Source organism: Mobula birostris, chromosome 23 (assembly GCF_030028105.1).
Source record: "Mobula birostris isolate sMobBir1 chromosome 23, sMobBir1.hap1, whole genome shotgun sequence".
NCBI lineage: Eukaryota > Metazoa > Chordata > Chondrichthyes > Myliobatiformes > Myliobatidae > Mobula > Mobula birostris.
The window spans coordinates 12,338,635-12,364,702 of record NC_092392.1 but is presented as its reverse complement, the minus strand read 5'-3'; the positions used below and the strand labels follow the sequence as shown (position 1 = coordinate 12,364,702).

The 26,068-nt window shown below is 43.5% G+C and overlaps 1 protein-coding gene across 1 annotated transcript; it reads left to right on the top strand.

The window, feature by feature from the left end:
• Positions 1-25,929, top strand: endou2 (endonuclease, polyU-specific 2). The gene is made up of 8 exons (XM_072241175.1): positions 1-283; positions 1,505-1,784; positions 3,506-3,665; positions 6,019-6,118; positions 8,289-8,410; positions 11,243-11,355; positions 20,206-20,359; positions 24,786-25,929. The coding sequence occupies exons 3-8, from the start codon at positions 3,528-3,530 to the stop codon at positions 25,038-25,040; spliced, it is 882 nt and encodes a 293-aa protein (XP_072097276.1). The 5' UTR covers positions 1-283; positions 1,505-1,784; positions 3,506-3,527; the 3' UTR covers positions 25,041-25,929.
• The last annotated feature ends 139 nt before the right edge of the window (positions 25,930-26,068 follow it).

Below are 26,068 nucleotides of genomic sequence, written 5' to 3'. Positions count from 1 at the left end.
AATGAGAAACAAAGATCCATTAAGCACTAAAATCAGCCCACTCGGGAGATTAAGGAGAGGCTCCACAGAGCAATCCAAACTGCAGGAAGAGAAAGTCTGTCAGTGGAAAGTGCAATTGTGTCCTCTTTTTACTGTTATTGCACTTTATTGCCGGAGCATGTTGCTTAGACCTCACAGCGTTGAGTAATCGAATTTTTAGAGTTAGACCGCCATCTACTGGATTACGCATGCATAACACATGTTAACATTATTGCGCACTACTACTAATGTGCAAAGATATTATGTAAGTACTGTATGCAGATAAATTGTATAAAAGTCTTTAATGATATAGACATGTATCAAAGTATGTGATTAGGTAAAAATTCATTGTGGTCTTCCTTTACACGGATTGATATCAAAATATTTGATTACATTATTATCAGCCATAGCTCAGTTAGTATTATTTCAGACTCCATTGGGATGTTCCGATTTCATGAAGGCATTGTCCATTTTTGTTATTAATGCTTCTGTGTAGGGTCATCTTTTATGTTACTGTACTGTTCTACGTTTCTGTTTCTTTAGCTTAACGGAGGTTGGATGTTATAGACAAATGTTCCAGACGACATGGGCTGAGAACAAAAACAACAGGAATTCTGCAGATGCTGGAAATTCAAGCAACACACATAAAAGTTGCTGGTGAATGCAGCAGGTCAGGCAGCATCTCGGCCTGAAACGTCGACTGCACTTCTTCCTAGAGATGCTGCCTGGCCTGCTGCATTCACCAGCAACTTTTATGTGGGCTGAGAACAATCAAGCTTCTGCCTCCTGAAGGAATGGACGTGGAATGTAATTTTAGGTCAAAGCAAGGCCCATTGAACAAAAGGATATGATAACTATTAGTTTACACGTGAGATCGATGGATGCAGACCATGACTCTAGGAGGCCAGAATGTAAAGGAGTCATGCCAAGCCTCTGTTCAGTAAAGGATAGGGAAGAGGTTTTGTCAAAGTTTTATGTGGCATGGGTGTTAATTGTTGATCGTGTTGGGAGTAGTTCTGTGTTTGGAATTTTGGGAGGAGTTAGAGACGAAATAGCTCTTTGAGAGAGAAAGGAAGTAATATTTATTGATTAAAGTTGGGATGCATGAGAGAAAGAGTGAGTGACAGGCAGAGACAGACTGAAAGAAAGGAAAAGGGACAACACATCTTTAATAACAGGCTTTATGTGTGAATCTGGGGTCTTACTCAAAAAGCAAATCTCCTCAATGTTTCTTTTTATAGTTTAATGAACAATAGACACAGTCAATTGTGAGCACTAAGGCTAATGGTAATCCCCGTGACCCTGCAGGCACTGTGCCTCTGAGGTTGGAGGTCAGCAAGGCTAACTGCGAGGTGTTGTGATTGGCTATTCGACTATGTTCTGGGCCAGCTGTTTGTTTTAAGAGCTCTGCATTGTGCTGAACCAGGCAAGTTCTTTCTGCTGATGGATCTCTCCGCTGACCTGTCCCATTGTTCTCGCTTCACAGGGAGGTGGTTGGGCAAGGCCCTTCTATTGGCTGACCACGGACTCCATCAATGACAGTCAAGCTGTGACGTCTAGGTAGGTGCACAAAAGCTGGGCAATGTGTGGGCGGTGAGAGGACAGCACGAGGACCTTGGCGCTCTGACTGCCGGATTCAGCAAACCTGGCTGTCTTCTTGATGTACGTGATGGGATTGGAAGCCTCCTAACAGCTAGTGCAAGTTGCTGTGAATGGGCGTGTAGGCTCAGAGAGAAAGGAATTCCTCATAGATCACTCTAAGGAAGGTAAGGTTTTCTAAATTACATCTGTAAGTCCTTTCACAAAAGGGAGACTCATAGGAGTCCAAATGCTTACTATTTAAGCAGGGTGCCATTGAACAGTGGCACCTCTAACTTTGACACCTTAGTCGCTCCCTAGACAACGCTGGGCCGAAAGCAGACTCTGACAGAGCGCCATTTGTGGGGAACATGTTCACAGATGTAGCGGGTGACAAGTGGTCTCCAGTGAAGAGAACCTTACATAGAGCGTTGAACACCTGGCCTGCGAGGAGATGAGTAGAGGGAGCGAGGATTGTGGTAAATGTACGTGGGCTGGGGATCTTATTTATTGACATACAGCATGGAATAGGCCCTTCCAGCCCTTTGAGCCACGCCGCCCAGCGATCCCCGAGTCTTAACCCGAGCCTAATCACAGGACAATTTACAATGGCCAATTAACCAACCAATCGGTACGTCTTTGGGCTGTAGGAGGAGACAGAGGAAACCCATGCAGTCACAGGGAGAGTGTACAAACTCCTCACAAGCAGCAGCAGGAAATGAACCGAGGTCGCTGGTACTGTAAAGTGTTGGGCTAACCACTGCTCCACTGTGCCATGCCAGTATACATGTGCAGAGCACAATAGTGAAGGTGTGGGCTGTAAATGCTTAGAGACTGCAGCTGAAGGTTACGCCTTTCCTTTACAGGTCTGAGCTATATAAAGTGGAGAAGGTTTGGGTTCAGATTTTTCAGCCCACCATACTCATGCTGACCATTTGGCTGTGCTATTTAATCCCAATGCAGCGAGAGTTACCAAGAACAATCAGTTTGTGGGTCAACTCTGATTCCTTCCCTTCTTTGGGATAAGACCCCGAATTGGTTCCTGAAAGGAGTGGGTGGGGTAATGGGGGAGGGGTAGATGGGGTAATGGGGAAGGGGTAGACTGGGTAACGGGCGAGGGGTAGACTGGGTAATGGGGGAGGGTGTGGGCCGGGTAATGGGGTAGAAGGAGTTGAGTTATTAACTTCAAACTTCCTGCATAACCACTCAAAGAGTTGAACTGCTCGTGCATGTAATGAGAGCTGTATAACTCATCTCCTTCTACCTCAGGCCACAAACTTATCAATCACCCCTGCTGTGGACCACTTCTACAAAGAAGGGATCCGTATGCTCCACAACCGCTGGACTAAGTGTGTAAATGTAGGAGGGGACTATGTTGAAAAATAAGTGTGCTAGGTTTTCTAAAATTGATTCCTTCTACCTTGGCCACGAGCTTATCAATCACCCCTCGTACACCGTGTGTGTGTATATATATGTGTTGACTGGTTACTGTGTGACTGGGAACCAGGTTCCAGGGGATGTCTGTGTTGGTAAACATTGATGAGTTATGAGCCTGAAAGAATTGCTGAACAGCAATGGGAATTTTAAACCCATTACATGTTTAAATTGGGGCTGGGTTAATTACCATCGGGGTAGGAATCTAGGCAGTTGGAACCATGGTGGAAAGGGAGGATTCTAAGGAGAGATTCCGAAGGATTCTGTGTTTTCTCTCTAACACTTGCAATGACTGAGGATGTGAAACTGCTAATCCAAGTGCAAAGCTGACGTAACCTGGGAATGTGGTGCATTTATTATTGGATTAAGGGCAAGTTTTACTTGCAAGTTTAAAAATGATTCTCACTTGTCATTGAAGGATAGCAATGAATCTCTCATTATAAAACCTTCTCACATTTTCCTTTAATCTTTACAGTGATTTTATCCCTCCCCACTGAATGCCCAGTTCATTTTCTGAAAGAACTGCTCCGTATAGAATGGAAAGTAATGCAGAACTATCAGACATCGCTCAGATGCTGTGGGACAACGATGTGAACAGACTTCAACCAGGGGTCGATTACAAAATTTCCCTTCAGGTAGGCCACAGTCAAGCACATATACTTGTGGAAGGGTCAGCTAAAGGGTTAATGAACTAAGTAGCTAACTTGTGACTTTGAACTTTGTAACCCAATGTCCTAAGTTTAGACCTGCAGACAGTCGTTCATAATCAGGATGCAGCACTGAGTGCAGATGGCTGAAAAGAGGATCATGCTCTCCTTCGATTTAGTCACTTGCCTGTTCGATGATTAAATATACCTTGTGCTACAGATGTACTGATTTGCTCCTGGTTACGTTTATCTGCTTGCTTAGCAGACTCACTTATGTGCCGTAGTTAGACATGGCCGCCTGTTTAGCAGTATACATATATGCCGAAATTGTCCAGTAACTCAGAGCCTCTCGTAAAAATCACAATTGCTTCATCTTTGGAACAGGTGATTGCTCTGTTGTCATTGCTGCTTGTGACGATGTAAGCTCCGACAACGCCAGCTCAGTGTTCGATCCCATCCGAAACACGCAGCAACTGAGGAAGGTCGAACCTGTGTGCAGCAGACATTTGCTAAAGTGCGAAGTATTCTTGGTACCAGGCAGGTGTAAGGCAATGAACATTTGCAAAAACTTAGCTCAAGTTTCCATGCTTCCACCACCCCTTTCCCTTACCTCCACACAGATGCTGATGTTCCGTACTTCCTTTCTTCTGAACAAGAGCTGCAACTGCCCCTTCCTCCAGTTACCTAATCACAGCTTGCCCACTCTCCAGCTCATCCCCAGTACTGAGGCCCTATTTATATTGACGTCACTCCACTGGCAGGCCATCTGGTCCATATGTTCGACACCAGACCACTGAAACACATGCTCCCTTCCGAGCTGTCATGGGAAGGGACAGACATTCAATGGAATGCAGAGGACGTGCTGAGAGCCACCTTGGGAAAAGGATGGCATCCCCACTGACCCATGGCCACCCAAAGTTGAAAGGAATATTGGGTAGGTCTTCAGAACCTCAAGTCCACTGGGAGCACACAGTAGCCCAGTGTAAATCTACATCACCTACCTGCCTCGTTATGTATTTCCTATCTCACTGTGGAACGATCTGTTGTTTCCATGTTGCCATATCAGTCAGAAACCATTGAACCTCTCTCCCCCACCTTTCTCTTGCAGCTATTCTTTTTACATTCTTTCGCTTTCTTCCCCATCTACTTCTCTTTCTCTCCCTCCAACCTATTTTTTCTTTTTCTCCTCTCTCTCTCTCCCTCAACACTTTCTCTGCACTTTGTCTTGACACATCCTCACTGTTACCCTTTATCTCAGTCCCCCTTTTCTCCCTTCCCCTCCTCAACTGCCTCTTTTTCGTTGCTGTCTCTCTTCGAATGACCTCACCAGAGGACAAATGCCAGCAGTGAGCCTTTCAGCCTCACACTGTGAGGTAGAGGACCCTTCAGGAGGACCTGCACGAAGGTCTTCCTACAGGGGAGAGATGAATCCATTGAAATACTGGTCCTGAGGCTGTGACGATATGCTGCTCAAACCTCCCTGCTGGTTCTGTTCTAATCTGTTTACCCATCCTCCAGTCCACGTACGTACACCCTGTATCTAACCCTCTCCCTGATTCACGTCCGCATATAGTGTGGCTGCTGACACCCGCTATGTGCTGCTGTGGTTTTACTGTCATAGGCTCATAGAGTACTATAGCACAACAGACCCTTTGGCCCATCACGTCCATGCCGAACTATTATTCTGCCTAGTTCCATTGACCTGCACCCAGACCATAGCTCCCCCCCCATATCCCTCCCAACAATGTACCTATCCAAATTTCTCTTAATTGTTGAAATTGAACCCACATCCATCACTTCTCCTGGCAGCTTGTTCCACACTCTCACCACCCTCTGAGTGAAGAAGGTTCCCCCTCATGTTTCCCTGAAACATTTCACCTTTCACCCTTAACCTATGACCCATGTTTTAGTCTTGCCCAATTTCAGTGGAAAAAGCCTGCTTGCATTTACCCTATCTGTACCCCTCATCATTTTGTACACCTCTGTCAAATCTCCCCTCGTTCTCCTATACCCTAGGGAATGAAGACCTAACCCGTTCAACCACCTATATAGCTCAGGTCCTCAAGTCCCGGCAACTTTCTTGTAAATTTTCTCTGCACTCTTTCAATCTTTTTGATATCTTTCCTGTAGGTAAGTGACCAGACCTTCCCACACTACTCCAAATGTTCTGTAAGATTTCTGCCAGAATGCAACAGAACGTGAAACAAAACCCCATAAAACTCAATACTTCTTGAGGATGAAGAAGTAGGAATTGACTTGAAATGGAAAAGCTTGCATGGTCTGTATAATTCCTCTGTTTTCAAACAGTATCTAACTCCTTGTCCTTTATTGTTGCCAACAGGAGCAAGCAGGACAAAGTTACGCAGACGCAACCAGCAAAACTTCATTTCCATTTTTCCTTTTTGTGAACGAGGATGCTTTTAAGAAGAAAACATTTTCAGGTGAGAGTCTTAGCTGTCAGATGTAATTGGAGCTGCCAGCCCCAAGAATTGCACCATCAGCAGGAGAGAGACGGTACAGTCTTTTTGTAACCGTAATGTGCTCGTGTTTATACCCTCCTAGCCCTCACATCCATGCTCTGTTAATCTCTCTCCGGCTTTCAATGCTTTAATGGTTCCACTTAATTTCAGAGAATGTATACAACATACAACCTGAAATTCTTACTCTTCACAGACAACCTCGAAGCAGAAGAAAAAAAACCCAAAGAATGAATGAGAGCAAAAAAACCCATAAGAAACCCAAAGCCCCCGGCCCCTTCCACGCACAAGCAGCATCAACCCTTCCCCTCTCCCTCCCCCCACTTATTCTAGCATAAAGCATCAGCATTCCCACCACCCACCATGGTCTCCAGTCCATCAAAAACTAACTGTTCATTCCAACGATTCGACATCCCACAGGCTCTCTTTCTCAAGACCAAGGGAGAGACAGATATAATTTCTACAGTGAGACAGGAGACAAACAATCACTGTATCGATGTGACAGTCACAGTCAGAAGCTCTTTATTTTGAGTTCCCCGGCTCAAGAATCGGCAGCGAACTCTCACTCACCACGGAGAGGGAGAATGAGAAATCGATCGCCGAGTGCCAAGGTCTCCAGCGGCCGCTCTCACTGTCCTGGTGTTCCAGCTCCCGGCATGCTCCAGTTCATGTCACTGCTGAGGATTCATGTCCATAGGGCCATGAATGGCCGCAACCCAAAGGCACCTGACTTCAGTCCGAACTTGGACATGTCAAAATGCGGCCGATCGGCGCGCTCCAAAAACGGGATCATGCTGCTGTACAGAACTGTAGATTGAGTGCCACTTCTGCCCCCCCCCCCGACATTACTCTTTCTTGAAACCCTGCTCTCATTTCACCTAACCTTTCTCCACTCTCCTATAGGACAATCCATCTCTCTGCATTCGCCCTCCTTCATGAATTCCAAACCTCATTCCCGCTCTCTCTACTTTGATTCCATCAGTCAACCTCACTGCGCCAGGTTAATCACTCTCAAACCCCTCCCCCTTTGTATTAGAAACATAGAAAACCTACAGCACAATACAGGCCCTTCGGCCCACAAAGTTGTGCTGAACATGTCCCTACCTTAGAAATTACTAGGATTACCCATAGCCCTCTATTTTTTTAAGCTCCATGTACCTATCCAAAAGTCTCTTAAAAGACCCCTATTGTATCCGCCTCCACCACCGTTGCCAGCAGCCCATTCCACACACTCACCACTCTCTGTGTAAGAAAAAAACTTACCCCTGACATCTCCTCTGTACCTACTTCCCAGCACCTTAAAACTGTGCCCTCTTGTGACAGCCATTTCAGCCCTGGGAAAAAGCCTCTGACTATCCACACTATTAATGCCCCTCATCACCTTATACACCTCTATCAGGTCACCTCTCATCCTCCGTCGCTCCAAGGAGAAAAGGCCGAGTTCACTCAACCTGTTTTCATAAGGCATGCTCACCAATCCAGGCAACATCCTTGTAAATCTCTTCTGCACCCTTTCTATGGTTTCCACATCCTTCCTGTAGTGTGGCGAACAGAATTGAGCACAGTACTCTAAGTGGGGTCTGACCAGAGTCCTATACAGCTGCAACATTACCTCTCGGCTCCTAAATTCAATTCTACGATTGATGAAGACCAATACATCATATGCTCTCTTAACTACAGAGTCAACCTGCGCAGCTGCTTTGAGTGTCCTATGGACTCGGACCCCAAGATGCCTCTGATCCTCCACACTGCCTAGAGTCTTACCATTAATACTATATTCTGCCATCATATTTGACCTACCAAAATGAACCACTTCACACTTATCTGGATTGAACTCCATCTGCCACATGTCAGGCCAGTTTTGCATCCTATCAATGTCCCGCTGTAACCCCTGACAGCCCACCACACTATCCACAACACCCCCAACCTTTGTGGCTAACACAACTCAGTAAAAAACTTTATTGCTCCTGCTCTGTTGTCATGTTCGCTCTGTGCATACGTAATGACCTCAATTCCACATCTGATATCCACTGACACCCACCACTTGGTACTGAACACTGGAGATCTGTAAGTGGCTTCCCAGGCTCCATCAGGGCACAGACTAAATCAAAGGTGTATGTGTGATGCCCTGTAGCTTTCATCTCCCTTCTGGATAATTACGAGGCCGACACAGGCCAGCCTGAGATCATTACCACAGAGGAGGAGAGTGAAATCCAGAACTTTTTGGATGCTGTAATGGAGACTGCAGTGCTACAGGTTGGTTTGGTAGAGGGATATGGAGAAAGCAGATCGGTGCGGTTAAAGAAAGTGATACAAGCAAAAAGGGAAACAATATTTGAGGTTGCAACCAATGTTCCCTCTAACTTTTAATGACCAGGGTGCAGAATAATGTTGCGCTGTGCAATTTTTTGCCTAGTGACGACAACATGTGCGCAGTGAATAATTTCTTGAATAAAGACAGTATAAATAAGCCAGTTCCAAAACCTGCAGACAAATCATTGCAACCTCTATGTCCACATCAGAAACTGGAAAAGGAAATGTGATTGTGTACGATTGTGAATATACTTAACATGCCAACGAGGTAGAGGGTGACAACCTTTTACGCGCAGTTTAAATTCATTTGTGCGCTTGCAGCAAAAGATGTGTGCACGCGCACACCTTAGAGGGAACATTGGTTGTAGCTGGCAGAAAGGATAAAGATCAGGCAGTTGATACATTAAGTTTTGCCACTCTAGAGAAAGTGAAATCAGATTGGTTGCTTGTTAGTCTTTTATTTGTGTGTAGCTTTTCATTGATTCTATTGTATTTCTTTGTTCTACTGTGAATGCCTGCAAGAAAATGAATCTCAGGGTAGTACACGGTGACAAATACGTACTTTGATAGCGTAGTGGTTAGCATAATGCTTTGTAGTACAGGCCACATGTGTGCATTTCCTGCCACTGCCTGTGACTGTGTGGATTTCCTCCAGATGCTGCAGTTTCCTCCCACAGTCCAAAGATGGTAATTGGACAATGTCATATGTCCCGTGATTTGGCTAGGTCCAAATCGGGGAATTGCCGGGCTGCGTGGCTCGAAGGGCCAGAAAGGCCTATTCCGCGTTGTTTGTCAATAAGTAAATAAATTTACTTTGAACTTTGAACCTTAGAGATTGCAGGGATGCTAGTGCATCTTGTATATTGGTGTGCATTGGGGATTGGTTAACATCCAGAAAACAGAGGGTAGCAATAAGGGTCATTTTCTGTTTAAGAAACTGTGACTGGTGTGTGTCTCAGAGATCAGTGCATAGTCTCCAGGTTATACAAGACCGTATGATGTAGGAGCAGAAGCATTTGCTGAAGATAGGAAGCTTTGTGGCACAGGGAAAAGAGAAGCACATAAGGAACATTCAGAAAGTGGTCAAAGATACAGCAGATAGAATATAATGTAGAAAAATGTGAGGTCTACCACTTTGGTAGATAGATAGAAAGAGAGAATATTTTTCAAAAGGCGAGAGTCTGAAAGATCAAATTGTCCAGAGGAACAGGGATGTCCTGTATCATTGAAAGTTTACCTGCAGATATACAAAGCCATTAGTTTGTGTTGGTCTTTATTGTAGAAGGATTGACCATTGGAATAGAGATATCTTGTTTCCATTGTACAGGGCCCTACTGAGACTGCATCCTCATTCCCCTTTCTAAGGAAGAATATATGTGCAATAGATGTATTGAAGGTTGATTAGCAATGTTCCCTCTAATTTGTAAAGACCAATGTGTGTAAAAATCTTGTGCTGTACAATATTTTGCCCAGTGACAACAACGTGTACGCACTGAATAACCTCTTCAATAAAAACAGTATAAATAAGCCAGTTCTAAAATCTGCAGACAAATCATCACCAACTCCATGTTGTCAGCATCGTCTGCTTCAAAAACTGGGAAAGAATGTGACCGTGTATGATCCTGAAAGATACTTAACATGCCGATGAGGTAGAGGGTGACAACCTTTTGTGCACAGTTTATCTTTTGTGTGCTAGTAGCAAAAGCTGTGTGTGCGCATGTGCAAGGACACCTTAGAAGAAACGTTGTTGTTTTGGTAAAATCCTGGAAAGGGAATTTTTTTGCATGAGGAGAGATTAAGCCAGCTGGTCTTTTACCTTCTAGTGTTTAGAAGAATGAGAGGCAATTTCAGTAAAACAAACAATATTCATATAAAGTTTGTCAAGGTGGATTCAGAGAAGATGCTTCTCCTGGCCATGGTCTCTAGTCACAGTGTGAAAATGTGAGGTTGGCTACTCTCGATGAGAAGTTTTCTTCACCCAAAAAGTAGTGAATCATTAGAACTTCCCTCCAAGAGAGAGATTGATAGATTCTTTATGGTGCGGGCACTGTAGGAAGGTAGTGCTGATGAAAAAGGTCTGCAACATTTATTGAATCGTGGAAAAACCCTGTTGCTGGTCAGACCACACTTGGACTATTGTGTTCAGTTCTGGTCACCTCGCTTTAGGACGGCTGTGGAAGCTTTAGAGAGGGTGCGGAGGAGATTTATCAGGATCCTGCCTGGATTAGAGAGCTTGCCATATGAGGACGTGTTGAGAGAGCTAGGGAGCGAAGGATGATGAAAGCTGATTTGGTAGAGGTGTACAAGATGATGAGGCATAGATTGAGTGGATAGCTGGAGACGTTTTTCCAGGGTGAAAATGGCTAATAGGAGGGGGAATAATTTTAAGGTGATTGAAGGAAAGCATGGTGGGGGGGCAGAGGGCAGAGGTAGGTTTTTTAGATAATGAGTGGGGGGTGCATGGAACATGCTGCCAGGGGTGGTTGTAGACGCAGATACATTGGAGAAATTTAAGAGGCTCTTAGACAGGTGCATAGTTGAAAAAAGAATGGGAGGGCTATGTGGGAGGCAAGAGGTAGATTGGTCTTAGACTAAGTTCAAATATTGGCACAACATTGTTGGCTGAAGGGACTGTACTGTGCTGTATTGTTCTATGTTTTACTTCTCAGACCCTGACATAAGTTGGCTGGTGTATAAGATGTGCCAGAAAGAGTTAAACTCATTATATTTATTAACCTTTCCCAGTTGCAAAAATTTCTTCCCATTTCTTCTAAGATTGCTCACAATTATTTACTCAAGAAAGGGAAGGCGGAGGTCAACGAAGAAGAATTCAAAGGGCAATTATATGACATGTGGTTCCGTCTATATTCTCGTGAAGGATCCAACCAGTAAGTGAACTTGCTCATTTCTTTGGATTAAGGTGGCATTTGGGATGTAGCTATAAATTTGGTAATAGCTGTGAGAATGTGTCTGTCCATGTGTGGATACAAGTCCCTCAGCACCCCACAATCCCACATCCCCCATGTACTGTCACTTCAGCACCCCATGTTCCCCCACGTTCTGTCACATTCCCACGTTCCCTCCACTTTACACATACACTCCACACCTCACACTGACTCTGTCACAGTCACTATCTAACTGAATGAGAACCAGGTTTAAATAACCAGCATGCTATGTCATACCGTTTTGCGGCAGCGGTACATTGCAATCATCATCATCATCATCATCATCATCAGGTGCCGTGCCCAGTTTGAGCTTTGACTGCCATGGCCCACACACTCCTGTTTTGGGTCAAGTGGATCAATTCATTGGTATTCATTACCAGTTCTCTGGCTGCTGTCTCCATCATCATTTATCTTTGACTTCTTCTTGCTTTCTTCCCTTCAATCTTTCCCATAATTACTGTGCATTCTAACTCCTCTTTTCTAATCACATGTCCGATGAAGTTACGTTGCCTTTTCATGATCTCATACATTATTTCTCTTTTTGTGTTTGCTTTGTTCATGACATCCTCATTAGATATTCATTTCGTCCATGAAAACCTCCTCAAAAACCACATGTCTGCTGCCTCAATTCGTTTCCTCATGTTACTAGATATTGTCCGACATTCTGAGTCATATAACATAACTGGATAAATGTAACATTTTAGTACTCTGAGGCAGGTTGTCATGCTTAGTTTGGTATTGGTCAGTATACTCTTCATTCTCATAAAGGTGTCTTTTGCCATCCCTATTCTTCTTTTGATGTCCATGTCGCACCTGCCATCTGATCTCACCCAGCTTCCTAGATAGCAAAAATTTTGTACTTGTTTTATGCCTTCCCCATTTATTCTCAGCCTGCAGTTAGGATTCTCCTTCTTTTTGGATATCACTATACATTCTGTCTTTTTGCAATTGAGAGATAGACTCATTTTTGCACTTTCTTCAACAACTATGTCAATTAAGTTTTGTAGTTCTTCCTCCGTACTTGCAATTAACACAGTGTCATCTGCATATCTAAAATTATTGATGTTTTCACTGCCAACTTTGATTTCCAAGATATCTCTTATTTTTTGTAATATTGTTTCACTGTACACATTAAATAAATCAGGGGAGAAAACACACCCGTGTCTAACACCTCTCTTGATTTTCGTAAACTGACTCCCTCCCCATCTATTCTTACAGCGGCAGTTTGTTCCCAGTACAGATTTCTGATTAGGTGGAGGTCTTTCGAATCTAGATCTAGAGTTTTCTGTAATATTTCAAATAACTTATTGTGCTTCATTTTATCAAATGCTTTTGTGTAGTCAATAAAACAAACAAACAAATCTTATTGCATTTGAATAGCTCGTTCTGATAGTATCCTTAACATCAATATTGCATTTCTTGTACCTTTGTCTTTCACAAAACCACATTGTTCTTTACCTATTTCAGCTTGTATCTTACTTTTAGCTCTTGTCATCAAAATTCTTAGAAGTATCTTGGTGATATGACTCATTAAACTTATGGTCCTATGTAATTCACATTCTATTGCTCCGGCTTAGGAAGAGTGATAAATACTGATTTTTTTCATCTCTTCTGGTATTATTCCAGTCTCATAAATGTCATTGATTAAATCAGTAAGTTTTTCAATTACATAATCTTCAAGGGCGATAATTTGTTCTATTACTAATTCATCAGGACCTGCTGCCTTTCCTTTCTTCGTCTTATTTATTGCATTACGAACTTCAGATTTTAAAATACTTGGACCTTCAATTTTTTCTTAATTTCTAGTTTTTCACCTTGATGGTCTTCAAACAATTCCTGAATATACTTAGTCCATCTGTTCATAATCTCATTTTTTTCCATGATAATGGTACCGTCCTTTGCTTTCAAACATCCACCTGAAGAACAGAGGAGCTTTTTACCAGTGATATTCTTGACTTGTCGATGTAACCTTTTTGGATCAGTAATAGGGATTATTTCTATTTGCTCATATTCCTAGTTTAACCATTCTTCTTTGGCTTTTTGACATACACTTTTAACTTTTTAGCTAAGGACTTATATTCTATAGGATTTGCTTTCTTCCGTCTCCTTTCTTCCATTAGATTTTTGATTTCATCTGTCATTTATTTATTCTTTGTGCTTTTTCCTTTTTTAGGAATCACTGACTTTGCTGATTCTACTAAGGCATCCTTTAGAGAGTTAAATTTCATTTCTACATGATTGCTATCATTTTCAACAGATTCAGTTTCTAGACTTTGAAATCTATTCCTTACTTCAATTGTAAATTTTTGTCTTTAAGTTTTCTTCTTTAATTAATTGCAAGTAGTCAAGAGATTGTTCAGGTTTTTGCTTCTTTAGTTTTTTAAGTTTTACTTTTACATGACATATTACTGGGTTATGGTCACTATTACGGTCTGCACCTGGATATGTTTTGCATTGAGTCACTGAGTTTCTAAATCTTTGGTTTATAGTAATAAAGTCAATTTGATTTCTGGTGCTATCACCTGGACTTTTCCAGGTCCACAAGCGTCTTGGATGGTTTTTAAAGTGGGTATTCATAATGACCTGATTATTCATCTTGCACCATTCTACCCATTTCTCACCTCTTTCATTTCTTTCTCCTAGTCCAAATTTTCCTATGGTATTTCCATCAGCACCTTGTCCTACTTTAGTATTTAGATCTCTTCATGACAATAACAATACCTTGAAATTTGCACCCATTCTTTGCTTGTTCAAGCTCTTCATAGAATTTATCTATATCCTCATTTGTTCCATCTGTTGTTGGTGCATGTACCTGTATAATTGCTAAATCAAATGGTTGTCCTCTGAATCTAACAAGGAGCACTCTTTCTGATATCGCCCAATGTTCTAAAACATTTTTTGCCATGTTTTCATCCATAAGAATTCCTACTCCATTAGTATGGGATGTTCCACAAGGATCAATTAGTGTTTTATTTCTATTCTGACATGTTCCAGCACCTATCCAATGAACTTCGCTAATTCCCATGATGTTAATCTTTAGTCTTTCCATTTCATTTATCACATTGTCCAATCTTCCTGCTTGATATAGGGTTCTTACATTCCAAGTGGCAATAATTTTCTTTTGTGTTACTTTAATTTTATGAGCAGTGGCTTGATGACGGTCAAGAACCTGCTGGCCAGAATCAACCCTACTGAGCGAAGCATCTTCAGAATTGTCTTGAAGATCCTCTTGATGCCGTTGTTGTGTGATACATTTTGTGAGTTTGACCATGGTTTTCTTAGCAAATAGATTCTAGGAAACCTAGTATCTAGCAACGGTGGTTTGCTATTGTCTACCATTGAGCGAACTAAAGAAATCAGCGTTTTTCTTCCTAAATGCTCGTCTGCCTGTACTATAGCTGTTGACATTTGAGGTCCTAGCTCATCCGCCTTCTCTATCATAAGTTCAGTTACTGAACCTGCCGGATCTGCCATTGGCCTTCGCTTGTATCCTGAGCAGGAACCCTTGCAGGTGCTACCATTCCGGGTCAGGAGCCCTGGGAGCAATGAATGACTAAGGGGTAACTCCACTTTCCCCAAAGCTCTGAAAGTCCCCAGTCAGAGCCTCATGACTGGTTGCAGTTTAGAGTCATACCCAGGACCAACATTGCAATACATAATAATAAAAATGGGAAATTACATTAAGAAGTATATATAAAAATAAATTAAATAAGTAGTGCAAAGAGAGGGAATAAAAATACTGAGGTAATGTTCACGGGTTCATTATTCATTCAGAAGTCTGATGGCGGAGGGAGAGAAGCTGATCCTGAAACATTGAGTGTGTGTTCACACTCATGTACCTTCTCCTTTACGGTAGCAATGAGAAGAGGGCATGGCCTGGGTGATGGGTGTTCTTAATAATGGTCGTTGATGATAGATGCTGCCTTTCTGAGTCATCTCATTTTGAAGGTGTCCTGGATGCTGGGGAGACTAGTGCCCATGAAGGAGCTGACTGAGTTTACAACTTTCTACAACTTTTTCCGATTGTCTGCAGTGGCCCCCTCCATACCAGACAGTGACGCAACCAGTTAGAATGCTCTCCACAGTACATCTGTAGAAACTTGTTAGTGTCTTTGGTGACAGGTCAATTCTCCTAATGAAATATAGCTGCTGTCATGCCTTCTTTGTAGCTGCACTGATATGTTGGGCGCAGGTTGGACTCTTTGGCACCCAGGAATTTGAAACTGCTCACCCTTTCCACTTCTTGCTCACTCCTTTCCACCTCTGATCCCTTGAGGAGGACTGGTGTGTGTTCCCATGACTTGCCCTTCATGAAGTCCACAATCAATTCCTTGGTCTTAATGACATTGAGTGTAAGGCTGTTGCTGTGACACCATTTAACCAGCTCATCTATCTCACTTCTTTCCATTTCCACGTCACCATCTGAAATTCTGCCAATAATAGTTGTGTCATTGGCAAATTGATAGATGGCTTTTGAGCTGCGCCTATCCACGGGGTCATGGGTGGAGAAAGAATAGAGCAGTGGGCTAAGCACGCATCTTTGAGGTGCGCCAGTATTGATTGCCAGCGAAGAAGAGACGTTATTTTCGGTCCACATAGACTGTGATCTCCCAGTGAGGAAGTCAAGGATCCAGTTGCAGAGGGAGGTACAAAGGCCCAGGTTTCAGAACTTGCTGATTAGAATGAGGGTATTATTGTGTCGAATGCTGAGCTGTAGTCAATAAAGAGCAGCCTGATGTGAGTATTACTCTTATCCCAGTGATCCACCACGGAATGGAGAGCCAGTGGGATTGCATCTGCTGTAGACCTATTGTGGCGACACACACATTGCAGTGGATCCAGGCAATCAATTGCAGTTGATTCTGGCCATGATCAGCCTCTCAATGCACTTCATCATGTAGATATGAGTGCCACTAACAATAGTCATTGAGGCAGCTCACTGTGCTCTTCCTGGGCACTGGCATGATTGAAGCAGGTAGGAACCTCCAAATGCCACAGTGAGAAATAGAAGATGTCCTTGAACACTCCCACCAGTTGGTTGTCACTGGATTTCAGAGCCCTACCAGATACACCAACAGGGCCTGATGCCTTGCAAGGGTTCACACTATTGAAAGATGATCTGACGTCGGCCTCTGAGACGAGAGATCACAGGAGCACCGGATGCTGCCCGGAACCACATAGATGTAGTTTTATTCTTCCTATTAAAGCAAGCATAAAAGGCATCGAGCTCATCTGGGAGTGAAGCGTCATGGCCTTTCCTGATCTTAGGTTTCACTTTGCAGGAAGGAATGGCCTGCAAATCCTGTCTGACCAGACGTACATCCGATTCTGCCTCTAAACTCAATCAGAATTGTTTTTACACTCTTAAAATAGCTTTTCAAAGGTTGTACCTAGATTCCTTGTATAATTCTGGATCATTGGACTTGACTGCCACAGATCTAGCCCTTAGCAGAATATCATCCCCTGGTCCATCCATGGCAGCTGTTTGCATATGTCTGGTATATTCTCAAAGGCACACACTCATCCTCACAGGTTTTGATGAAGTTGGTGACAACTATGACGTATTCATTTAGACTCAAAAATGAATCCCTGAGTATTGTCCAGACCACCGATTCAAAGCACTCTCCTGCCTCTCTTGACCTGCTTAAGGCCAATTTATACTTACGTGTCAAATCGACGCCGTAGGTACGACGTAGCTGCGTACCCTACACCATACCCTACGCCGTAGCCTGATGCGCACCTCCCCAAAAATGTAACTACGCGTCGCAGCGATGCAGACCGCAGCAACTATGATTGGTCTGCTTGGTAGCATCGCATTTCCTCCTACGCTGCAATAGCTTCCCATTGGGTGACTGAAGGGCAGGGAAGGAACTCTGGCTGCAATGCTTTCCATAAAGCTTTACAGACCTCCGAAATTATGGAGGACCCTATGCTTGACGCCAGTTTGTAGCTAGCTGCCTGTTGACTTCCACCTGAAGCTAAAACTCGAATGGTGATTGCCAGTCTCTGAGTATACTGTGTTTACACTAATGTGAAGTAAGTGGTTGGAGACGATAAACCAAATCGTCAAATCTACCTGCCGACATCCGAAAGTATTTGAAATGCATTTCCTCGTCCATGTCTCTCAGTGGCCGGACAAGCACAGAAAATTCACCCTCCTTCAGTTTCAGTCGCCATTGTTTGAAGTTTGAGTTTCTTCGTGTTGAGTTTCAACGTGAAGAAACTCAACACAGTGGCATTAAAACCCCACTGCCAACTAGCGTTTTGGCGGTGAATTGCAGAGCGACGCAGACATACCAACGCACGAGTATAAATGCTCGCAACGGCGTAGCCCACTTGCGTAGGCTACGGCGTAAGCTAGTATGCACAAGTATAAATCAGCCTTTAGCCTTCACCGCTGATGCTGCAGTCTTTAGTCTCTGCCTGTACGCTGGGAGCAGAAGTACAGCCCGGTGATTGGACTTTCGATTGTGTGGGCGTGCGATGGCACAGTAGGCATTCTTGATGGTATAACCGTGGTCAAGTGTGTTGGCTGCTCTGGTTCCACAGGTAATAGTTGGTGGTAGTTGTTCAGAGACTCCTTCAAGCTGGCCTGGTTAAAGTCTCCGGCAATGATAGGAAAGGCATCAGAATTCACAGTTTTATGCCTGCCCAGTTTCTCCAGTGCTTGCCTGGCATTGGCCTGAGGTGGAATATACACCACTACCAGGATGATGGCAGTCGACTTCCTTGGCAGATAAAATGGACAGCATTTGACCACTAGAGGTTCCAGGTCAGGTGAGCAGGGCTGAGACAGAACTGCCACGTTTGTGCATCACGAATAGTTAATAATAAAACATGCTTCATCTCCACTACTGTTAAAAGACTGAGTTGTTCTGTCAGTGGAGAATTGTGAAGCCATCAAGCTGCAGCACTGTGACTGAAATGGTGAGTAAGAGCCATGTTTCCATGAAGCAAAGATTCATACAGTTCCTGATGTCCCTCTGGTACAGCAATCTTGCACTGAGGTCTTCAGTTTTATTTTCGAGAGACCATACATTCACCAGCAGTATAGTCGAGAGTGGAAGTTTCAATCGAACTTGTAGACTGCTGTGGCGTCCCCACTTCCTCCATTTTCCTAAAGGGGAACTGCACTCACAACCTGAGGTCCATCAATTTTGCACATCGATAATTTTTTAAAACATCTTAAAATGATGCTGCTTACTACAGTACCCATGGCTGTGACTGTGGATTCAGCTGTAGTAGTCCTAAGCGGGAATATCTGATGACTCGCATTGGAACTGCGCACAAACACTCGCCACATAATGGTGGTATCTTGTCACTGTTTCCACATGCCGCGGCTACCTAGAACAGTTGTTTTGCCAAGAATCACTTTGTCACTGTCATTTCCCGTCAATAATCTTATGTACAGATACTCCTCAACAAATGACACTTTATGTACATACAATCAGTTTATGTATATCACTAACCTTGTGTATATATGGCCACATTCAAACAGTTACTTGTACGCTGTGTTCTATAGAATGGTTTTTATATTTATATTTATTTTATTTTATTCTTATTGTGTTTTTTTACGCTGCATCAGATCTGGAGTAACAATCTTGAATGTTTGACGTGTGTGTGTGTGTGTGTGTGTGTGTGTGCATGCATGTCTCAGTATTTGTGAGTGAATGTAAGGGCCGTATGTCAGAGTATACAGCTGCAATTGTATGCGCCATGTGTGAGCGTAGGAATGTTTGTGTGAGGGTGGATGTGCAGGAGAATGTGGATGTGAATGTGGATGCGTATGGCTCACACTGGGACGTGGAGCATAACACCTCACTGACGTGACGTGCTAACCGTTAGCAGGCTTTCCTTCTTCTTCTGATAGGGCTACCATGTCATGGAAGAAGCTGGAGATCTGGCGTCCAGGCCCACCTTCTGAAACCTGGGACATAGTTTACAAAGGGCTATAAATAAGTGCTTTCCTCAGGAGTAATTATTTTGGGAAGTGGGACAATGATATATGAAGTGTCATGAAAGTATTAATCTGGAGAAGGAAAGGAAAAGGAATTGGACAGTGCTCCAGTGGTTGGGCTCGACAAAAGGTGCTATGGACTCAATGTATATGTGCACTGGATACGTGGAAGTTGTTGGTTACCCATTTGGTGAAGAACAGTGTAAGCAGACAGCAAGACATAGTAACTAGATACATACCCTGTACAAAGGAAGGTGGTGGTAGTTATGGTTATCAGAGGTGAACTATCCCAGTCAGGGGATATCTGTGGAGCAGTTGCTCAGGGCTCTGTCCTAAGTCCAACTATCCTGAGTTGCTTGGTCAATGATCTTCCTTCTATCCTATGGCGTGAAATGGGGATGGTTCGGTGTTCAACTCCTCAGTAAATGAAGCAGCACCATGCCTGCACAGAGCAAGAATTAGACAGCATTCAGATACAGGACCTGAGCTAAAAATGGAAATTGTGGGAAATACTCAGCAGGCCATGCCATATTTGTGGGAAGAGAAAAAGAGTCAACAGTAGAGGTCAAAAGCCCTTTGTCAGAACTGGGATGGAGAGAAGCTTGCAGACAAGTGCAGTAGGTAGTATGGTGGAATGGCTCCAACAGGTAAAATCTAGGTAACTATGGGAATATGCTGTAAACAAAGTCATCTGATCAATGAACAAATCAGAACATTCATTTTTCTCTGGGCTCTTGCAACTTCCATGTTCTATCATCTATGTATTGTCCATGTTCTCACTCTCTGACTGTCCCCATTCACTCATAGACCTCCCACCCTCCCCATCTCCTCTGCAGGCCCAACTCATCTGGCTTTGAGCACGTGTTTGTGGGTGAAACCCGTGGTGGACGGATGGTCATTGGATTCCACAACTGGATCCAGTTCTACCTCCAGGAGAAACTTGGCCGTGTGGACTACAAAGGATACACTATGCCGGACAACCAGGTCAAGGTGAGCATTCCACAGAGCAGGGAGGGCACAGAATTGGTGCCTGCAACCTAATTGAGAATCTAAGGTAGGAATAGACAGAGTGAGTCACAGCCTGGGTCTAATCAAGGTGTTCAGGTAGTCAATATAAAGAAGAGCAAATGGCTGGACCTGAGTTAAGTCTGGAATCTTGTAAGGGTTTATGTAGTCAGAGAAAAGTATAGCACAGAACAGGCCCTTCATCCCATCATGCCAAAATGATTTAAACTGCACCGGGACCATAGCCTTCCTTACCCCTGCCATCCATGTACCCATCCAAACTTCACTTAGTCATTGAAATCGAGCTTGTGTGGACCACTTGTGCTGGCAGCTCATTCTACACTCTCATGACCCTCTGAGTGAAGAAGTTTCCCCTCATGTTCCCCTTAAATATTTCACATTTCAATCCTTAACCCATGACCTCTGGTTGTAGTCCCACCCAACCTCAGTGGAAAAAGTCTGCTTGCATTTACTCTATCTATACCTCTCATAACCTGTATACCTCTATCAAATCTCCTCTCAATCTTCTACATTCTACGGAGTAAAGTCCAAACCTAATCAATTTTTCCTTATAATTCAGGCTCTCCAGATCTGGCAACATCCTTGTAAAATTTCTCTGTATTCTTTCAACCTTGTTTACATCTTTCCTGTAGGTGGATGACCAAAGCCGCACACAATACTCCAAATTCGGCCTCACCAATGTCTTATACAACTTCAATGTAGCATCCCATTGTGCAGGAGGAAGGATTTGGAGGTTGATATGCCTGTTCCATTTTTGTTTGTTTTGTGCGGGAGGTGGGATTTTGGTGATGATGTACCTGTTCTGTTTTTGTTTTTTTTTGTGCGGGGTTGGGGGTTGATGATCACGCTGCTGTTCTTTTCTTTCTTGGTTTCATGGCTATCTGGAGAAGAAGAATTTCAGAGTTGTATATTTTGATAATAAATAAACCTTTGAACATTGAACTTTGCATACAGCCTCTGGAGAAGGATTATTACATATAGTCTCACAGTCATCGGGAGAACGTGTAAACTCCTTGCAGTGGGAATTGACCCGACTGGTAATCACTGGCACTGTAAAGCGATTGGGCTAACCGCTGAACTATCCAAATTCACAGTTTATTTATTTAATTGTCATTTATAGTAATTGGCTATGCCTGCACTGTACTGCTGCCTCAAAGCAACCAATGTTGCAACATTTGTCAGTGACGATTAACCTGATTCTGATTCTCAGACTGCTAGCGCTAGAAGGTGTTTGGGTGAGGGGAGTGAGTGACAGGTTTATATGTAGAATAACAAGTACCTGAACACAGGTTCCCCCAGGTTTCAGCAGGTTTCCATTCCTGTGAGCTGCTGGGAACCCAGACAGTTCCTGAATCAGAAATGAGGCTGCAAACCGAGTTCCCACGTGCCAGAAGATCTCACCAGCCTTGCCACAATCAACAAATTTACACTGCCAGCTCCCAGAAGTTTGTTGAAATGTATGGTCCGTTCAAAGATCAGCCATTTGTAAGCTGGGGAAGATCTGTACAACTCCTAAACCAGAAAATAGAAAAAAAAAACAGCTGCTGCTGGTTTTTTTTAGCAACACACACAAAATGCTGGAGGAACTCAGCAGGCCAGGCAGCACCTATGGAAAAGAGAGCAGTTGATGTTTCAAGCCCAGACACTTCATCAGGACTGAAAAGAAAGATGAGAAGTCAGAGTAAGAAAGTGGGAGGGAGGGGAGGGAGAACCACAAGGTGAAAGGTGAAATGGATGGTGGGGGGAAGAGGTAAAGTAAAGAGCTGGGAAGTTGATTGGTTAAACAGATACAGAGTCAGAGAAGGGAGAATCTGATAGTAGAGGACAGAAGGCCATGGAAGAAAGAAGGGGGAGGAGCACCAGAGGGAGCTAGTGGGACAGGTAAGGAGATAAGGTGAGAGAGGGAAAAGGGAATGGGGAGTAGTGAAGGAGAGGGGGGGTCATTACTGGAAGTTTGAGAAATCGATGTTCATGACCAGAAATTCAGGATGTACGTATATTGCGAGCTATCATTTACTAAGAGGCGCGAGATGTTAAGAGATAGGACTTGGCAGTTTAATCAAGGGGTTTAGTGAATTTAATTGAGGGGTTGTCGTCGACTCATGACAACCCAGTGGATTGTTGCCCTAAGTGAGTTTTGATCCTCACAAAGACTGCTCATTGTAGATAACGTTGTGTTCATAGCCGTCCTTATTGCGTTCATCCATCTGATTGGGGGCCTCCTTCTCTTCTGTTGTCCTTCCACCTTGCCGAAAATTATATCCTTTTTCAGGGATTTGTTTTCTTCGCATGATGTGCTCAAAGTATGATAGGCAGAGTCTTGTCTGGCCTCAACTGTTTCCTGTGGCAGAGAATTCCACAGATTCACCACTCTCTGTGTGAAGAAGTTTTTCCTCATCTCGGTCTTAAAAGGCTTCCCCTTTATCCTCAAACTGTGACTCCTCATTCTCGACTTCCCCAACATCAGGAACAATCTTCCTGCATCTAGCCTGTCCAATCCCTTCAGGATTTTATACGTTTCAATAAGATCCCCCCTCAATCTTCTAAATTCCAACGAGTATAAGCTGAGTTCATCCAGTCTTTCATCATATGAAAGTCCTGCCATCCCAGGAATCAATCTGGTGGACCTTCTTGGTACTCCCTCTATGGCAAGGATGTCCTTCCTCAGATTAGGGGACCAAAACTGCACACAATACTCCAGGTGTGGTCTCACCAAGGCCTTGTACAACTGCAGTAGTACCTCCCTGCTCTTGTACTCGAATCCTCTTGCTATAAATGCGAGCATACCATTTGCCTTTTTCACCGCCTGCTGTACCTGCATGCCCACTTTCAATGACTGGTGTATAATGACACCCAGGTCTCGTTGCACCTCCCCTTTTCCTAATCGGCCACCATTCAGATAATAATCTGTTCTCCTGTTTTTGCCACCAAAGTGGATAACCTCACATTTATCCACATTAAGTTGCATCTGCCATGAATTTGCCCACTCACCCAACCTATCCAAGTCACCCTGCATCCTCTTAGCATCCTCCTCACAGCTAACACTGCTGCCCAGCTTCATGTCATCCGCAAACTTGGAGATGCTGCATTTAATTCCCTCATCCAAGTCATTAATATATATTTTAAACAACTGGGGTCCCAGCACTGAGCCTTGCGGTACCCCACTAGTCACTGCCTGCCATTCTGAAAAGGTCCCATTTATTCCCACTCTTTGCTTCCTGTCTGCCAACCAATTCTCTATCCACATCAATACCTTACCCCCAATACCGTGTGCTTTAAGCTTGCACACTAATCTCCTGTGTGGGACCTTGTCAAAAGCCTTTTGAAACTCCAAATATACCACATCCACTGTTTCTCCCCTATCCACTCTACTAGTTACATCCTCAAAAAATTCTATGAGATTCGTCAGACATGATTTTCCTTTCACAAATCCATGCTGACTTTGTCCGATGATTTCACCGCTTTCCAAATGTGCTGTTATCACATCCTTGATAACTGACTCTAACAGTATCCCCACCACCGATGTTAGGCTAACCGGTCTATAATTCCCCGGTTTCTCTCTCCCTCCTTTTTTAAAAAGTGGGGTTACATTAGCCACCCTCCAATCCTCAAGAACTAGTCCAGAATCTAAAGAGTTTTGAAAAATTATCACAAATGCATCCACTATTTCTTGGGCTACTTCCTTAAGCACTCTGGGATGCAGACCATCTGGCCCTGGGGATTTATCTGCCTTTAATTCCTTCAATTTACCTAACACCACTTCCCTACTAACATGCATTTCCCTCAGTTCCTCCATCTCACTGCACTCTCTGTCCCCTACTATTTCTGGGAGATTATTTATGTCCTCCTTAGTGAAGACAGAACCAAAGTAATTATTCAATTGGTCTGCCATGTCCTTGCTCCCCATAATCAATTCACCTGTTTCTGTCTGTAGGGGACCTACATTTGTCTTAACCAATCTTTTTCTTTTCACATATCTATAAAAGCTTTTACAGTCAGTTTTTATGTTCCCTGCCAGTTTTCTCTCATAATCTTTTTTCCCCTTCCTAATTAAGCCCTTTGTCCTCCTCTGCTGAACTCTGAATTTCTCCTCTGAATGAGGGGCTAGGAGATGGATCCAGGGATTTCATTGGCTTTGGGAGATTTTGCTGAGGTACTCAGGAACTCAGCTGGGTGGTTAAAGTGTTTCATTGAGTGGTTTCATGGCTTATAAGTAGTTTGTGCAGCTGCTTCAGGGAGATGTTGGTATTTCATTAATGGAGGTTTACTTTTACACTTTGGGTTATTGAGACTGTTTTGAAGCTTCGCAAGATTTCAGGGGTAGAATTGGGAGGGCTCGAGGAGCTGGTGGGTGCAGATGATATTCTTGTTTTCTGTTTCCCCACGACAGCCAGATGAGTATAAGCACCTGATCACGCTGCAGTTCAGATGGAAGAAGAGGGTGAAACCGCAGGGCAGCTGCTTCCTGGGGGTGAGCCCCGAGTTTGAATTCGCCCTGTATACCATCATCTTCTTCATTTCGCCAGATCGACAGCTCAAGCTCAGGTTCAGCCAGTACGAGGTTATGATCGTGTGTCACAGCAACAAGCACAAAAACATTGAGACCACCTACCCTGTTCTGCTACGGTATCTAACCACCAACTGAGTCAGGTTCAGGCATCTGCTCAGTCAACGTGGCAGAGTCTATCGGATAGACTGTGATGATCAATGGGTATTTCCAAGGCACAAGAGCAGAAGTGTGAGTGGTTTATGAATCTTCTTAGATCTTCAGCATTCAGTAAGATCCTCAGAATTTTGCATAACAGCAGAATTGAGTGTGATGGGGAAAAATCTGGAAGATGGAGCTGAGTCCGCGGCCAGAACAGCCATGTTGGGGCAGACATGACAGGCTAGATGGCTACTCCTGCTCCTATTTCTTATGTTCTTATCATAGTTGATTTGGTAGTTGGTCCACTTTCATATTAGATCCTTTTATTTTCTAAAGACATGATCATCCAAAAAAAAAACTCTTTATCACAGGACATGCAGTAAATACTCAATAACTGAGCATCCACAGCCCTCTGAGATGGAGCTTTCAAATAACCCTCTGAGTACTGAAATGTCTTTGTACCTTAGGTCAACATTTCATCCTAAGGCTATGGCTCCTGGCTCTTGATTTCATCTGAGGAAAGAACCGCTTGGATGAATCTTGCATCTCCCACTGAGATTACTTATTATTCTGTGAAGGTCAGTCTTACCCAGCCTTTGTCCACAGGATAGCCCCTCTTCCTGGGAATTAATTTGTTGGATCTGTGCCACACTGGTTTTAAGGCAAATATAGACCCTTCTTTAAATAGAGAGACTAAATCTGCATGTATTACTTCTAATGCGGCTTCTCTGAAACTGCACACTGTTAGGAAGGTGTTATAGGGTAACGTAATTGGGAGAAATGTACCTTATTCACAGCCATAGACGTTGAGTTGGCGTTTCACTTTACGAGGCTGGTCTGATGTATTATGTAAAAGGCTTTTTTTAGCACACTTTTGTTGTGTAGGTTTTGGAGTTCAATAAAATGTGTTACAGGTTTCGTTAAACATAAAACACCTCACTTTGTTTTATTTGCGGAAACCTATATTGGTGACCCCAATGCTCTAGGATGATTCTGGAATTACTGAACATATCAGCCAACGCAGT